At 43.7% G+C, this 18,488-nt stretch overlaps 1 protein-coding gene across 1 annotated transcript in view; it reads left to right on the forward strand.

Moving 5' to 3' along the window:
* Positions 1–18,488, forward strand: part of LOC137522732 (5-hydroxytryptamine receptor 3A-like) — a 64,965-nt gene that overhangs the window by 36,761 nt on the left and 9,716 nt on the right. Inside the window, exons 4-5 of the mRNA XM_068242791.1 lie at positions 3,578–3,747; positions 17,441–17,645. Of these exons, the coding sequence (XP_068098892.1) occupies positions 3,578–3,747; positions 17,441–17,616 (346 nt within the window). The 3' untranslated portion in view covers positions 17,617–17,645. The remainder of the gene's footprint in view (positions 1–3,577; positions 3,748–17,440; positions 17,646–18,488) is intronic.

Genomic DNA, 18,488 nt, shown 5'->3' on the forward strand with positions numbered 1-18,488 from the left:
CGGGGGTGTTTGGTGGCGGCAGGGTTGCCGGAGGGTGGAACCAGATCAGAGGAACCTGCTGCACTTCCACTGACCCTGCTGTGGGGTGGCACAATCCACTGGCTTGATGATGCTGCTGTCCTCTCCTCACCCCCTTTCACCAAACTGACCCAATGAGCGGTAAAGGACAGGTAGCGGCCTGTCCCAAACCAGCTTGACCATGAGTCCATGGTCACAAGGATCCGCTCCCCCAACGCATGGTCTAGGCCACGTTCCACATTGGCCATCACAAAGCGGTGCAGTGTTGGGATGGCCGTGCGGGAAAAGTAGTGACAGCTGGGGATAGGCCAATCCGGCGCTGCGCACTGCAGGAGCGCACGCATGTCACTCCCCTCCTGCCCAAAGGAGTACGGGAGGAGCTGGGAGGACATGGCCCATGCAAGCAGGCCATTCAGCTGGTGGATGCGACAGCTGCCGGGTGGCTGAGCCCTGACCACAAACGACTCACTCAGCAGGGTCTGTTGTCGCTTTTCGACAACGGGAACGGGATGAGTAGGAGGGAGCAGAGGAAACCACTAAGGACTGGCAGCCTGAACAGGCCTCAGTGTCGGCAGGAGTGGCAAAGGGGGTTCTGGTGGTGATTTTGGGTGGAACATGGCCAGCGCCAGCTTCCTTCAGCCTCTTGAACTCCTCATGCGCAACGTAATGTTTTTTTGCAAGATGGTTGATGAAGCTGGAGGGGCCGTAGTCGGAGGGGTTGCAACCTCTGTTCAGCTTCACCTGGCACACATTACAAATCAAAAACTTGTAATGTGCTGTCCACTGAGGGCAAATCGAAAAACTGCCAGATTGGGGATTGGAATTTTCCCTTACGCCCTGATTGAGCTGCTGCTGCTGTTTTTCTCCCTGCGGTGGTTGGAGCCTGGGGTTGAGTGGTGTGGCTGGTGGTAGCGGCAGAAGATAACGCAGCAGGCTGTGGGTCAAGCATTCCACGCCCACTGCTGCTCCTGCCATTGTCAGCGATGCTGATCTTCCTTGACAGACCTACCGAAGCATCCTCCTCCTCAGACTCAGAGCTAACATCCCCCTCCTGTGGATGGTAGTCTTGGTCCTTCATCTCATCATCATCATTATCAGCATCATACTCCCCCTCCTCAAACAACTGCTGGGATGTTTCTGACCCTCCAAACTCCTCTTCTGCTGACACATCAGGCAAGGACTCCCCCCCAACAATCACCGTCACCATCTGTGACTCCTCCACATACCCCATTGCGCCCAGAATATCCTCCTCAAAGTCTGTGGTAACAGCCCTGATTGCGCTTGTGGTGTCTGGACTAAAGAGAGCGCTGACTGAGGGTAGGCTGCCCGCTGGAGTCGACATGATGACCGACGAGTCCCCATGCACTGCTGGGCGGCTGCTGCTGCTCCTGCGAACAGGAGTGGTGGTAGTGGTGGAGCTCTCTGTTGTAGAGCTGGTGGTGGCCTGCTCATCCACCATCAGCTGCATTACAGGCTTGGTGTCTTTCGCCTCCAATTTGCGGCACCGACCCTGCTGAAAAATGGCCGCTACATGCTGCTGCGCCTCTGCAGCGTGACTCCCCCTAAAAGCTGGGCACCCAGTGTGTCCACGGCCAGTGGCTAGCGGTGGAATAGACACTGGCATGGCAGAACTGCTGGCAGTGACGGTGCCAGCAATGTTCTTTCTCTTCTTGGCCTTGCTGCCCTTCCCCCGGCTGCCAGTGCCAGCAGACATAAAGCAAGTTTGTGTGATGATGTCACCAGATGGATGTGGGGTACTTGCACTTTACTGAAATTGATGAAATCGGTGTTGGACTTTAATGAATCTGCACGGAGTGATAGACAGCAGAGTAGAACACAGTGTGCACACTAACGGTCTATCTCACACAGACTGACGACAGTCAGCAACACAGTAGAAATACAGTAATCTGTAGTAGTAAGCTAACACAGACAGTACTACTCTAACAACTAGCACTGCAGTACTAAATAACTACACAATAATACAGTAATCCTATTCCCTAAACTATACTGTAGCTAAGGCTAATAGCACAGGCCTGGCCTGTGTGCACAAACAGCACACACAGACATAGACACAGACACAGACTAGAAGAGCTGCTGCAGCAGAGACTGTCACACACACCAACTAAATACAAACAAAATACAAGCTAGCTAACTAAACAACAATAAAAGAGTGGAATAGTACAGGTGTTCATGTGCAAAAACGCTAGGTTTAACACAGTAGAAAGCACCTGCATTAGCCAAACCGCACTGGAGATGTCGCTCAGTGAGCAGTCACAAAGCAAATGTGTTGAATTAATAAAATTTATAAATAAACTGAAAAAAATTGTGAAACTGTACAAATAAGGCAGGCAGAGAGTAGTCAAAATCCAGGCAGAGGTCGGTGCAGGTGGCAGGCAGAGAGTAGTCAAAATCCAGGCAGAGGTCGGTGCAGGTGGCAGGCAGAGAGTAGTAAAAATCCAGGCAGAGGCCAGTGCAGGCGGCAGGCAGAGAGTAGTCAAAATCCAGGCAGACATCGGTGCAGGTGACAGGCTGAGAGTAGTCAAAATACAGGCAAAAATCAGTAACAGTAAGGCAGAAGCACTTAGTTCAGAAGCAGTTGGGAACCAAATGGCTATATTGATAACATCCTGTGCTTTCAAATGAGCTTATCTCTGCCATAGCAGTCAGGTAACACGGGAGAGATCAAATTGCAACTTGTGATTAGAGACTTGGAGACTTGTGATTATATCCATATATATATATATATATATATATATATATATATATATATATATATATATACATATATATATATATATATATATATATATATATACTGTATATACACACATACATAAATATATGTATATATATATATATATATATAGATAGATAGATAGATAGATAGATAGATAGATGGATGGATGGATGGATGGATGGATGGATGGATGGATGGATGGATGGATGGATGGATGGATGGATGGATGGATGGATGGATGGATGGATGGATGGATGGATGGATGGATGGATGGATAGATAGATAGATAGATAGATAGATAGATAGATAGATAGATAGATAGATAGATAGATAGATAGATAGATAGATAGATAGATAGATAGACTGTATTTTTATTTTTCATTATATAGCTTTTTTATAACATCAAATAATTCTCTAATAATTGCAGTTTACAAACTACACCTTGTATTTTAAACTATGAAACAGAGCAGAGCTAATAACCTTTTGAACTTTCCTGCAGTAAAACCTTAAATAAACAAGAGACAGCGAAAGACAGGTTGAAATATGTACTTCAGAAAACAGCACTGTAGCTAAACAAACTTGGGTCAGAGAGCTCAGAGAAGCTCTTTTGCATAGATAATAATCGATGTTTCTTAACCCTTACTGTACTGGAAACAATATGAGACTCATATCAGTGCTATTAATGTTCTATTTCTTTGCTGTACTACACATGCAAGTCATCATCATATCATAAGTTTATTTTCACTTCAGATTCCCTTTAAGATAGTGTAATATTGTTAAAGAAATAATGGTTAACTCAAGTCTACTTACTTTTCATTCTAGTCTGGCTGCAGAGACGGCTACAGAAATCGGTTATGTTTATGTAACTCACAATGGCACAATTTTCAACAACAAACCCATGCAACTTGTAACAGCCTGCAACCTCAACATCTACTACTTCCCATTTGATCAGCAGAACTGCTCCATCACATTCAGCAGCTGGATCCATTCAAGTATGTCTATTGCCTGTATCTTCTATTCACATTTCATAAATACTGAAGTGAGTGCAAACGTGGAGGTCCTCTTTGATTTGCTTTTCAGAAATGCCAACTGTCGGCCATGCTTAAGCTCCTCGTACACAAGTAAGTTGCATGTTGCCTGATTGGGAATCGGTACCTGATCCCTTGAGTGACATTGCAGGGTTTAGACCAGGCCTGGGCAAACTTTGCTTGGCCGCATTTCTTGCCTCCTCCCTTCTTCCTGCCTGCAGAATTGCTAGCGGGTGATAAGCTGGGTTAAAACTCACCTACTTGTTGCTTCCTGCGTCTCATCTCCATAGCAACAGGGCATCAAGTGAGACATGTCACATGACATGCCAGCGTATCACACACTTGCAGCCAGCGTGTGATATGCTGCCACATTCCGCCGCTGTGTCATATGATGCCCTTTTGCCATGGAGATGTGACATAGGAAGTGGCGAGTAGGGGGGTTTTAACCCCTACTAATCATCCACTCACATCTCTGCAGGGAGGGAGGGGGAAAGAGAGGAATCCGGCTTTCTGTCAGTGGCTCAGAGGAACGGTCTGTGGGCCTTAGTTTGCCCAGTGCTGGTTTAGACTTTACAGATGTGTAGGTAGCAGGGCCAGATTTCTGGGAAGGACACAAAGGCAATGGCCATGGGCAGTAAAAGCAGAAGGGTGGCAGGACTTGGAGAGATAAGAGGTCACCTGTAAAACGAAATCATCTTTCCTGGTCACAGACACCCTACTTTGCTCTGCACATACTGGCTACAGCCTAAATTCCAGAGTTCCCTGCATCTCCCTCATTTCCTGGCAGTGGTGTGATGACCACTGCCAGGTACTCTGCTTCATCTACAGTCACCTGATGATCCCATCCTCTGTATGATGAGTGGGACTAGTGATAGGTGAACATTGCGAACTTTTGTTTCCCGACACACCCCATTGACTATAATGGTAGGAGAAAAAGTTAAATGTATATGGGCCAAGGAGAGATAATTCATGCAATAAAATGAATAGGGAGAGATCAATCATGAGACAAGGCAGGTAAGGAGAGATAATTCAAGATACAGAACAGATAAGGAGATATAATTCAGGAGATAAAATGGTTAAAGATAGATGAATTGTGAGATAAGGCAGATAAGGAGAGATAATTCATGAGATAGGTCATTCATGAAGATATTGATTTGATATGATAAATTGATAAATAAGGTGTGATGATTTGCTCAGCTGCCTGTGCAGGCAGCCAGCCTTTTGACCATTGTGTAGGTTTGCATGCTGCAGGACTCTGGAAAGAAGAGCTTCTGTCAGTTTTGCAGCTTGTGCTTGCAGAGGAATTTGCATACGTTGTCATGCAAATTGCCTGGCCACATTCATTGGAGGCGTGTACTATAAGTACTATGTCTTTCCCACAATGCTTCGCTGTTCATAAGGATTTTGTCCTATGTAACACTCCTGGTGGGGTGTCAGCCTTGCTCTCTGTTTGAACATCAGCTTAGAGTATTCCTGAATCTGCGCAGATTTCCCTAGTGCAGTTAGGATTGTATTATCTGTATTGCCTGTTCTGTCTTGTCTTGCCTGTTGCCATTGTCCAGTCCCAATGGTGGTTGACAGGAAATGGTTCTGATCTCTGTTCTTGGAGTATAGCTGGTGCAGCGGTTGCTACCAGCTATCTCTTCTGTTCTGTCTCCTGGGATCGCACTAGCTACTTTTCGCTAGCGCTGGGGATCCTTTTGTTCTGTCTCCTGGGATCGCGCTAGCTACTTTTCGCTAGCGCTGGGGATCCTTCTGTTCTGTCTTCTGGGATCGCGCTAGCCACTTTTCGCTAGTGCTGGGGATCCTTCTGTTCTGCTACTCTGTACTTGGATCGCGCTAGCCACTTTTCGCTAGTGCTGTGGATCCTATCTCTCGCTTGTCCCTGTTTTCGTGTGTCTGTCTGCTACGCTTGCTGGAGGCTCGGTGAGGTAACCGTTAAGCAAGCGCTCGCGTCCTCTGTTTCATGTTTGTCTGTTAATGGTTAGTTAGGCGTGCTTGTCTCTATTGTGCTTATCACGTGGAGACCGCGCATAACCGCGTGCACTGTTGCGAATGAGTGCGGTGTTCGGGGTTAGCTAGCATTTGTTATTTTCCGTATCTCCTCATTGTATTGTTTGCTGTGCCTTTGCTAACCTCGTATTCTGTCCTGATCTGCCTTGTGTCTCGTCTGGCGATCGCACCTCTCGCGATCGCGTTCCTATTTCATATCTGCTGTTGTGTGTGCGCGGTCGCGGGGTGGTGACTGGATTGGCGCACACACATACAACCTGTCCCTTTGCTTGTTCTCATTCGCAATCGCCTCTCTTGCGATTGCGTTCTGCGCTTCGTACAATTCCTGTCTGGCATTTGTGGAGGTACAGAGGATTGGTTCCTCTGCACTCCCCAGCGCCATCTGCCGACAGGAATTTCCCTCTACAGGTGCGTAGCACCTTTTGCTGGGTGCCTGCAATTACACGCTTGTGGAGGATTTCCGCCGTGTCAGCGCACAATCGTTACAGTATGACCCCGCGACAGTGCACACACACCAACCAATTGATTCCAATAAAGAGACATCGTTGTCGGATGATTGTTCCTGCCTTTCTGGGGTAAAGCATGTGAGTCTTGACTTTGTGCAATCTGAATTGAATGAGTGTGCCGCTGTGGTTGATTCCTGTGCGAATCCTGAAGGATTCGCTCCTGACAGTGTGCAGTTTGAATCTGTGCGATCTGATGCCTGTTTCTCGGATGTTCCTGCAGATTGTGATCGGCATGAGTCTGCCGGTTTCCTCAAGGATGTGTGGGATCCTTTGTCATTTAGAAACAGATCTTTGAGATCTTCCGTCTGTGACCCTGCTATGGGGAAAATTTCTCGACTATGCAGCGTCAAAAGTAAAATTATTATGCCTAATAAAGTTTATCCTGTTGATGTCGCCATTTCTTCTGCAAATGAGTCTCTGTCTCACCCTGTTCATACCTGTAAGGGCCAGTTGCCTGGGGACAGTTGCTCCAGCGTTTCGGTCCTAGATGCCTTGCAGTCTGCTCCGCAGATCGCGGAGGTTTGCGCTATAGAAGCGTCAGTTTCACAACCTAAAGTGAATTTTGATTCGCAGGTTTTGCGTTCTGATTCCTAGGATTCGACATTGTTAGCCGAATCTAAGAGTGAGACAGCGCTTCGGTTTTGCGAATCTGATGCTGAACCCTCTTTGCCTTATTCAGAGACGCTTTCTCTGAACCTGCCCTGTACCATGAATAACAATATGATGTCCAATCACACTGACATTTGTGAGTCCCTTTCTTGCTCTGAGGGAAGTTTTGACTCTCCACCCTGTACTCTGGATGAGTCAACATTGCCTTGTACAATATCTCCTGCCCTGCCCCTAGAGGCTCGTCTAGGTATTGCTGCTATTTTTACTTGTTTTTCTGCAGTTTTGGAGTTACAAGCTAGTTTGACTGCCACACAGAATTCTGGGTACAGTGAGAATGAAGTTAGGGAGTCAGTGTGTGTTCCAGTAAATATACCTGTACATTCCCCTCATGATGATGAGATCCAGTCTCAGGTTATGGTGGAACCATTCCTGGGACATCTGCCCTGTCCACAAAATAAAGTTCCAGTTTTGCCCTGTAACATGGATAGTTCAGAATCCTTCCTAGAAAACTTGAAAAATGATGTTCCTGAGGTCTTGTTTGATGTTCTGGTTGTCCCCGAGTTCCTCCCAAAGGGTGCAGAACTTGTAGGAGATGTCTCCTGTCCCCCAAGTCCTTCTGAGGTGTTGCCCTCTTCCGTAGGCATTGCTGCCTTGCTGGCTACCTTTTCAGCTCTGGTGGAGCTTCAGTCATGTGTAGTCAATGATGATATTGCAGTCACAGAAATTTCCGAATTTGAATCCGAGTCTTCTTTTGAAAGTCCAGTGCTTGAGACCAATGCTCGTGATGATTCTCTGCCCGGTCTTGGTTTCCTCGTGCTGGACTCTGAGGTTGGCAGTTCCCCGACATGTCCTAAGGTTTCTCCTGTGCTGGTGTACCCCAGTGTGCTCTGTGACCCAGAAAGCCCAAGTGTGCCTCGGTTACCAGCATACTCAGATGCTTCCTCGGTGGAGACATGTTCTGATTTAGTCTGCCTGCTTGCATGCCCAGAAGTGGTCCCTGAAAGTCTTGATCTTGATGGGTGTCCTCGTAATTCTGAATCCGGAATTGTCATTGGTTCCATGGGGGTTCTTGGTAATTCTCCATGTGAGCCTGGTGATTGTTCTGCCCTCTTGGGATCTCTGTGGAGCTTCAAAAGGTTCTGGGAGATTCCGGGAGAAATTTTGCTTGGTCCCCTGGATAAGATCAACGGTGGCTTTTGTGTTGTAAGGGACACTTCGAACAGGTATTGTGGCAGGTTTGGTATTTTCGGACGCTCCTTGGAAGGTGGTGGGTATTGTCTGGAAGGTGTTGATGGCTTCTTCTCTGGCGTTCACAGTCCTGATGGGTGTTATACTGAGACTGGTAGTACTTATGGGCATGTTTCGGTGGCTTCTATTTCCGATGAGGTCGGTTTCGGGTGGACTGACTCTGGAATTGGACCTTGTCGGGCTACCCCTACATTCATGAGTCTTCAGTTTGAGTCTGTTGCTAATAGCAGTTTTGAGGGTCGTCTGGAATTCGACCCTGGAGGGGGGGGTACTGTGATGATTTGCTCAGCTGCCTGTGCAGGCAGCCAGCCTTTTGACCATTGTGTAGGTTTGCATGCTGCAGGACCCTGGAAAGAAGAGCTTCTGTCAGTTTTGCAGCTTGTGCTTGCAGAGGAATTTGCATACGTTGTCATGCAAATTGCCTGGCCACATTCATTGGAGGCGTGTACTATAAGTACTATGTCTTTCCCACAATGCTTCGCTGTTCATAAGGATTTTGTCCTATGTAACACTCCTGGTGGGGTGTCAGCCTTGCTCTCTGTTTGAACATCAGCTTAGAGTATTCCTGAATCTGCGCTAGGCAGATTTCCCTAGTGCAGTTAGGATTGTATTATCTGTATTGCCTGTTCTGTCTTGTCTTGCCTGTTGCCATTGTCCAGTCCCAATGGTGGTTGACAGGAAATGGTTCTGATCTCTGTTCTTGGAGTATAGCTGGTGCAGCGGTTGCTACCAGCTATCTCTTCTGTTCTGTCTCCTGGGATCGCGCTAGCTACTTTTTGCTAGTGCTGGGGATCCTTCTGTTCTGTCTTCTGGGATCGCGTTAGCCACTTTTCGCTAGCGCTGGGGATCCTTCTGTTCTGCTACTCTGTACTTGGATCGCGCTAGCCACTTTTCGCTAGTGCTGTCATACACCATGACAAGTGTCAGCATAGCAAAAAAGATAGATTACATCAAGAAGGTCTCTCCCAGGGAAAGTTTTTAAAGCAAACTGGGGTTATAATATGTGCTGTTAAAATTATTTTGAAGAAACACACAGTAATGTGCAATGCTGAGGACCATAGACACAGTGTTTGGCCAAGGAAATTTGAGCCTTGATTCACTTAATGCCAGTAAAATTATTGTGCACAGACAGTGCATGACAATTTTACCAGTATTTATGCAAGTAATGTATTATGCATTGCACACACTGTGCAAGTCACATTATGTTTGTAAGTGCGCATTGCTGGGTTAAATAATGTTACACGACTTGCGTAATGTGCATTATGGAAGCAACACGTGTGTTCTCTACATAAAACAAGTTGCACTTTGTGCACAGTACAGTACTTGTATACATTCTTCTAAAATTGCTGTGCACCGTCAGTGCTGGCACTTAGTGAATCTGGTGTTTAGTGATTCAAGACCTACTGCTGCAGATGAAAGACACATCATGCTTACTTTCCTTTGAAATTGAAAAACTGGACATGAGCCATCAGCTCACAACTGGTAGAAACATCAGAAACCCAAGTATATAATACAATAATGCAATACAATAACATTTGTAAAGTGCTTTTCTATCCACCATCTGTAGAAGTCTGGTCGGAAGTGGTCTCTATGAAAGAATTGCAGCCAAAAAGTGGGGTGTAGATAAAATGGCATTCGTCTCTGTGGATTGATGAATCTAAATCTAAATCTAAAATAAGATATTTGGCTGAATTAGGCATTTTGTTTACCAAAAGGCTGGAGAGTGGTACAATAATGAGTAAGTGCAAGCAACTGTGAAGCATGGGGGAGGATCCTTGCAAGTTTGGAGCTATGTTTTTGAAAAATAGAATTGGGGAATTAACATGGAATTCGTGTCCTCAATACTCAGAAATACAAACAGATACCTAACCTATTTGGTGCATTTAGACAATGCAAATGGAGTAAATTATTATTATTATTATTTCTTTATTTATTTTTATTTATAAAGCACCAACATCTTCCCTGGTGCTGTACAATGCTCAAAAACATAAAATAATGGGGAGCACAGATACATGAGCAGTTCAACATATTACACAATCAGGACAACCTGTGATACAAGTACATACATATAACTGATGTGTAGTTTGCAAAACAACACCAATACTGATGGATGTTTATTTGTTGAAATGCACAGAAACACGAAACACAAGGAGAGGTCCCTGCACTTGGGAGCTTACAATCTAAGGTTGATAGACTTAGGAGTAGACAAGGGGTTAGCACAGGGGTAGGGACCTATGGCTCGGGAGCCAGATGTGGCTCCTTTGATAGCTGCATCTGGCTCACAGACAAATCAGTAGGGGTTGACTCACTAAGCTACACTGCTCAAGCAGCGCAGCTTAGTGTGGCAGCGCAAGTAACATTTTCAAAGTAGTGCACGCTACTGCTGTAGCATGCACTACTAACTTACTCGCTCTATCCGAAAACAAATGGCTGCTCCAATTGTCCCATTCTGGACCATGTCAGGTCCATTGACTTTGTAGAACGAGATCCCTGCACTTTGATTGGCCCAATAGGCTGCCTGTCACTTGACAGGCAGCCTATGGGGCCAAAGTGTGGGGATCTCGCTCTACAAAGTGAATCAACCCCCAAGTCAGCTAGCAAATTGTACAAGCTGTTAGTCAGTATTTCTCCTGTATTTCTCCTGTCTGGCTCTCGGGGAAATTGCTGATGTTGCAGAAACCTAAGAGAAACTGAAGACGTGTCTGACACTTCCGCTGCCCGGCAGATCAACTGTATACACATCACCATGGTAACAGGGACGTGAGCCCAACTGTCCCAGTTTGAATCATATTGTAAGGCTGTCATGGAATTACATTTTAAAATATGTGGCGTTTATGGCTCTCTCAGACAAAAAGGTTCCTGACATCTGAGTTATCAGATGAGACATCAAGCTTTAAATTATAGCTATAGTAAATCATAAGCTTTCTTTAACAGGTATGTCTTGAAGGTATGTTGGAACATTTCCAGGCTTGGAAATGAGTGGTGTGCATATATTACCAACAATAGGTAGACATCAATGGCATGCAGTAATTACCAACAATGGACATATATCAATAACATGTAGAATTCACCAATGACATAAAGATAAGTGACACTGGAATGAGCAAAAACAGTCACTATTGAATGCCAAACAAAAAGTAGCACCACTCCAAACCAATATTATTCAAGAATAATAAAGAGTATTGTTAAATTGCATGACCTTTAAAAACAACTAAAAATACAGGTAATAAAAGTTGGATCAACAATAAATATTGCAGCATACTGCATAATAGAATAAACAGTACACGTTCCAACAATTGGTCAATATTTAAATGCATGTCTGTTTTAGTAAATTCCATCCTGGCTAGGAAAAGCATATGAATACAAGCGAATCAGATTGCCTAATGAAAGTGGTAGTGTAAGATATGGACTGTGTGTTTCACTGCTTGCTTTTGTGGAGCAGGCACTGCACCATTCTTAGAGCACATGTTTTTAAGACAAAAGACTCACTTCCTGTTTAACTGACCTTAGGCGGAGATAAAGTCAAATCTGCATCCTTTCAGCCAATCACACTGAGCCTTCTCACAGGGAAGTGATGTATGGGGAGGGGGTGGAGTCAAGGGGTATATTGTCTTTGACCATGTGCTGTGAGAGGTCTTCTTTTTGCTGGAATGGGCTGGTGAGGCTGTTAGCTGGAAACCATGGCTGGGTAAGCTGTATCTGCGCATTGTGGGCTGTATGTTAGGATATATTGGGATGCTGCACTAATGTTATGTGTTAAAGTATAATTTGTGGGCATTGTTTCCTAAGCTTTATGTGTTCATATGGTTGGATTTCTCTGTACATGCTGTTTTCTGTAGTTCATCAGTATCTGTACCTGTATCGCAAATACCACTTGCAATATAAACATTATTTATACTGTTGTTGATGTGTATTTCTTTGCCTAACGACCACCTAGAACTTACGAGAAATCGGTATTGTTGTCTTTATTAATATCCCATTGTTGAGGCAATATTTTCAGCAATATCGTATTTCTTACATAAATGGTGAGCTGCAGGTAGGAGGTGTGTTATGGTTTGGCGGGAAAGCATATTGATAACTGTATAATATTGGATGTTGGATTTGTGATTTAGGTTTGATGTTGAGGTGATACTGCAGACAGATTTTGGGAGAAACTGTGTAAGCAGCCATGTTGTGAGGTAGCCAAGTGAGTTTCACTGTAAACTCTGCCTATTGTCGTGTGCAGAGATCAAAGTGCTTGCATTGAATAGACTGTCCATTTTGTTGTTTAGGGGTAAACAAAATGGAGACCTCTGTGCAACTGACTAAATTGAAAAACCAGGAAAGTATTGTGAATATATTGCAGAGCTCTGTAGATCCATGGAAGCATGCCCAGATGTATGTGTATGATCTGATAAATAATAAGAAGTTGAAGAAAAAGGAGGGCAAAGCTATGCTTACTTTTGCAGCTCAATGGATAGCAGAGAAATACAGGGGTGTTGTTGAACAAAAATCAAACCTAGAACATGAGGTTCAGAGGCTGAAGGACAATGTAAAAGACTTACAAAGTGCAGTCTCCATTTTAACAATTGCTGCTGAAGAGGCCAATGTAGTTGCCATTACCCAGCAACAAATTGTTGAGGAAAATAAAAGATTGCTTCGTCAGAATGCAGGTCTGACTGAGCAGTTGAAGGATGCACAATGCAAGTTGGAAACATTGTCTGTGTCCTCCAGTAGTGAAGCAGTTAATCAGTGTCCAAGTGAAAGTGATGCTGGTTATAGTGGTTCTTCTGAATGCAGTGGTTCTTCAGTTATTGAGTTGCCAGAGAGTATGCAGGAGGCGCATTCTCTGGAAAGGCCCATTCAGGGGAACAGGACTTTAGAGAGTCCAAGAGATGATTTGAAAAGGAACCCTTTCAAATCGTCAGTGCAGCACAAGAGAAATCTCAATAAGGTGTTTGCTGTGCAGCCCGTAAGGGACAGCGCTGTACATATAGTGAATAAGCCCCAGAGAAGGCATGAGACCCGGCGTTGCTTCCAATGTGGGGAGCAGAGCCACATAAAACAGTTTTGTCCATCACTTGGGAGAGACAGACAGAATTATTTCCTAGATAACAAATTCCTTACCAGGAGGAGAGAAACGGAGGTGTACTCTCCTAGGTGGGGGAACGGGCAGAGGAGCCAGGATAGGGCCTGGATTCCTTACAAAGTTCTCAGATCACAGACTGAGCAATTACAAGCTGAGGTAAGTTGGCTTCGAGGGAGATTTGCTCAGGAGGTCAATGAAATAAAGCAGGAGATACTGGAATATAGGAAAATTAGGAACATTTCACAACACCGTTTGTGCAGGGATCTTGTTAGAGGTTAATAATGGTTTTCCAGTTTCTGTTCCATAGGAAACCGAGGAACAAAAGAAGATCCCAGCTGTGTTTTGTTGTCTGTCTGTCTATGTATGCGTTTATGTATAAAGAGGATCCTAACATATTTTTAGAGTTAGGAATAAGCCTCTTTATTTAATTGATCATTTTATCTACAGTCAAAAAAAAGTCAAATGCTAAAATACTTTTTGTAGTCTCAGGTATTCTGACTGTAGCTATGGAAATTTGAATGGGTTGCCTTTGTTACTTTACTATAGTAGAGGGTTTTGTGAATGGCCTGAAGGCATGGCAGGTGAGATTGAATTTTTTTGTTTTCTCACCTCTTGTAAGGAACCATGCACAACGTTGCGGGCCATTGAAATGTTTTTGAATTTAGCGTTTTGCAAAGGCAACAATTTATTTCGGGAAAACCAGATTTAAAATGCCTTAAAATTTGTAATGTAAGGTCAATTATGTTAAGGAACAAATGGTAAGGCCTTGTTCAATCTGGAGTTTTTGTTTCTGGTTGTGAGCTTTGTTTCGGGTACTTTGCATATACTTGACAATTGCAAAGCACACAACCGTTTTTGCTTTCAATCCTTTTACTGGGGTGGGGGTTTTATAGATAGTCAAGTGGGGGATGTTTGCTCTAGTACAGATGTTTTGTTGCAGAAAGCACAATTGAAACTGTTCATATTGTTAATGTAAATGCCCAAATAATTGAATGTACAGGTACAATATGCAGACCATATCTCAGCCAAGATTTAGCCAGAATTGTTGGTCAGATTTTGCAGAAGTTGAAAGCCCCATGTGCTCTCATTATGAGCATCTTATCCTTGAGAATTTTAGTAAATGCAGTCAAAGGTCCACAGAATTGTATAACTATGTGTTGGGATTTAACTGTTATGTCTACCTTTTACAGAGATCGTTTTCCAGAGTGTTGAAAAACATTGCATTTAGAGCGTTACAGTCCAGATATAAGAGTCTGTTATGTTTTTATAATGTTTTCTATGTGTTGCAAGTTTACAGAGTCACAGTTGGAGATGATGCTGATGTACAAGGACATGGGTGACCCTAGTGATTGGTTCAGTTTGCAGTACTATTGTACTTAGTGGGTAATATAGTTCATGCATATGCTTTTGAAGCTATGAAATCATAATGAGGTTCAATTGCTGTGCTTTGTCTGCTAACCTGTCTGTTTCAGAATCACGGAGTGTGGAGCTCTTTGGCTAATTTCCCAGCATCTGTGGCATGTGAGGTGCCGTGTGCTACACAAACTGAGTGTGGGAGCATCATGAGTCCATCCTGGCTTGGTAAGTGGCATGCTTGAGTGCTGCCAGAGTGACGTGGTACTGTCAGTGCGGGCTGAGTAAGTGGAGAGGCAGGTGTAACTTGCCATGGAAGTTCAAAGCTCAGCAACCGCGTAAAACCACTGTGAACCAGTGAAAGCTGGGAGAGGGACTCGGCAGAGGAAGCCACAAAGAGCTGGAGTGTGACCACCCAGAGTGGTGAGTGATCAGAGAGCTGAGACTGTGAGCTGGGCAGATAATTGCAGATGTGTGCATTCTAGGCGTGGCCTGATATTGGAGTAGTAGTGGACAGAGCATGTGCTAGTCTCCAAATTGGTAATTTTGGGAAAATTTGATGGGTCCCATGCAGTGTCTTGATATATCATTGTCATTTTCAATCAGAAGTCCTATCAAAGCTGCTTTAAGTACATAATGGGGTAGGACTTGTGATGCTGTGAACTGTGTTGTTTTGTGTTCTGTTATTTTGCGCAAATGTAGGTTAACCAAGAATCCAGTGTGCTGGAACCTCGAGCCGGATGTGCTATCTGCAGACATCTTGATAACTTCTGGGACTGTGCAGGAGACTGAATGCATCCACACTGGAGTCATTATGAACTTTTACATCTGCAATTTGGAAAATATTTGCATAAAAGGAGAACTTTATGGACTGTTTTGTGGGAAACTTACATTGATGGACTCTTATATGGACACTGGAATCCAATTTAATCCCATTCATGGATCTATGGAATGTTACATTTTGGTGAAGGTTCTCTCATAAATTTCGATCACCTTCAAGTGGGGGATTGTAAGATATGGACTGTGTGTTTCACTGCTTGCTTTTGTGGAGCAGGCACTGCACCATTCTTAGAGCACATGTTTTTGAGACAAAAGACTCACTTCCTGTTTAACTGACCTTAGGCGGAGATAAAGTCAAATCTGCATCCTTTCAGCCAATCACACTGAGCCTTCTCACAGGGAAGTGATGTATGGGGAGGGGGTGGAGTCAAGGGGTATATTGTCTTTGACCATGTGCTGTGAGAGGTCTTCTTTTTGCTGGAATGGGCTGGTGAGGCTGTTAGCTGGAAACCATGGCTGGGTAAGCTGTATCTGCGCATTGTGGGCTGTATGTTAGGATATATTGGGATGCTGCACTAATGTTATGTGTTAAAGTATAATTTGTGGGCATTGTTTCCTAAGCTTTAAGTGTTCATATGGTTGGATTTCTCTGTACATGCTGTTTTCTGTAGTTCATCAGTATCTGTACCTGTATCGCAAATACCACTTGCAATATAAACATTATTTATACTGTTGTTGATGTGTATTTCTTTGCCTAACGACCACCTAGAACTTACGAGAAATCGGTATTGTTGTCTTTATTAATATCCCATTGTTGAGGCAATATTTTCAGCAATATCGTATTTCTTACAGTAGTGCTGTGCAATGAGAGGAGACAAGGAAAAACTATTATTATTATTATTTAGTATTTATGTAGCACAGACATCTTCTACAGCACTGGCTGTACACAGTAAATATTGTGTTGTCACTTAACTGTCCCTCAGAGGGGCTCACAATCTAATCCCTACCATAGTCATATGTCTACATATGTATTGTAGTCTAGGACCAATTTTTTTATAAATAGTATAGTGTATGTATAGTAGTCTAGGGGAAGCCAACTAACTTATCTGTATATTTTTGAGTTGTGGGAGTAAACCGGGGTGCTGAAGCAAACCCACACAGACACAGGAGAACATACAAACTCCATGCAGATGTTGCCCTAGCGGAGATTCAAACCAGGAACCCAGCACTTAAAGATGAAAGTGCTAACCACTGGGCCAATTTCATTGGCTCCTGGCCTTGTCTTTCAATGTAAGCTGCTCCCATTGGCTTACATTGAAAGACAGGGTCAGGAGCCAATGAATGCGGCTCCTGACCGTCTCACATGACTCTGCCATCATAGAGACAGCAGAGTCAATGTCCTGGGGGACCCGGCGAGCGGCAGTGATGGCGGTTGCGGTGGGTATGTGCGGCGATTCGTCGGGATTCCATCGTTCTGGTACCAGCGGTTTCTGGTCCTTAAGGGGGCAGAGACCGCTGGTACTTAAAGAGAAACTCCGACCAAGAATTGAACTTTATCCCAATCAGTAGCTGATACCCACTTTTACATGAAAAATATAATGATTTTCACAAACAGACCATCAGGGGGCGCTGTATGACTGATTTTGTGCTGAAACCCCTCCCACAAGAGGCTCTGGTACCTTACGGTACTCTGGGCAAACTGCCACAATGTAACAATGACACACACAGGAAATGGCTGTTTATAGCTGTCTGTTAAAGCCAGAACAGCTACATAATCTGCCCACAGTAACAATGTCACCATGTAATACATGTCAGAATGTGAATCTGGGAGAGGAAAGATTTTACAATGAGCAAACTCTGACTAAATCATGTATACATAATTATTGTAAAAATTAAGCACCTTTTTATATTAAATTATTTTCACTGGAGTTCCTCTTTAAGTGGTTAAATGAGAAAACAACAAATACAACAGTAGGTAAGTCCTTTACATGGATAACATTGGAGGACCACGCCATGTGTCAGTACTGGACAAATACATACATGAAGCTCTAATCCCTTGTATTAACTTCTTTTATGATAGATTGTGATCAAAAGGAAAGTCCTGTTCTACGTTGTGAATCTGATTCTGCCCAGTATGCTTCTCATGATTTTGGATATTGTGGGATTTTACATTCCCCCAGAGAGTGGAGAGAGAGTTTCATTCAAGATCACCCTACTTTTAGGCTACTCAGTTCTCCTAAGCTACACATCAGATAAACAGCCAGCAACTGGGACACCTCTAATAGGTAGGTGAGGTCAAACTAGTATTGCAATATAAACTCATAATCTGTAGCCTAAGCTGTATTTATTGTATTGGGTTTGTCTTCCTCACTCATGAGATGAAGCTGTTAATAGAGTCATCTCGCCTTTTATCAGATAATGTATTTGTTGATATGATCATGTGATTTTACCAGGGACTAATGTGGAGTGATTTGCCTAAGCTAGCCTAGTTACAGCATTGCCTAATCTATGCAAAATCAAAATTCTCTGTTTCATTTATATATATATATATATATATATATATATATATATATATATATATATATATATATATATATATATATATATATATATTTGTTAAACAAATGTTTGATTGATTATGTTAACTTCTTATCAATTGCAAAATGTTCTACCCCTTATAAATGTATTCATAGCTCACCCATTCCTTGCCCTAAACTTTGTCCTAAAACTAATGCAGGAAAGCTCCTAACACTAGTCTAGGACTCTTCATTATCAGTTTCAAACACTAATGAGTACCTCTGCTCCACACGACTCCCAGTGTGTGGTACATGACATGCATTGGGAGCCGAAACTGAGAAGATGTGCCATACTGAACAGAGTGGACTAACCCAACACTTATGTAGGTAAAGGTCCACTGCACTACTTTTCAAATTAAAGGGAGTAAGATGGGTGTGGAAGTTAGAGAAGCAAACCATACACACACACACATAAGGGCATGGGGTCGCTGGGGCCATTGTTACTCTCCTGATGGATATATCATGTGTTAAAGGAAACCTGAAATGCAAAAAGACTAGAGAAGTCTCTGGATAGTCCAGAGGCCTCCACCACTGTTCTAGACCCCACTGACC

Source organism: Hyperolius riggenbachi, chromosome 6, assembly GCF_040937935.1.
Source record: "Hyperolius riggenbachi isolate aHypRig1 chromosome 6, aHypRig1.pri, whole genome shotgun sequence".
Taxonomy (NCBI): domain Eukaryota; kingdom Metazoa; phylum Chordata; class Amphibia; order Anura; family Hyperoliidae; genus Hyperolius; species Hyperolius riggenbachi.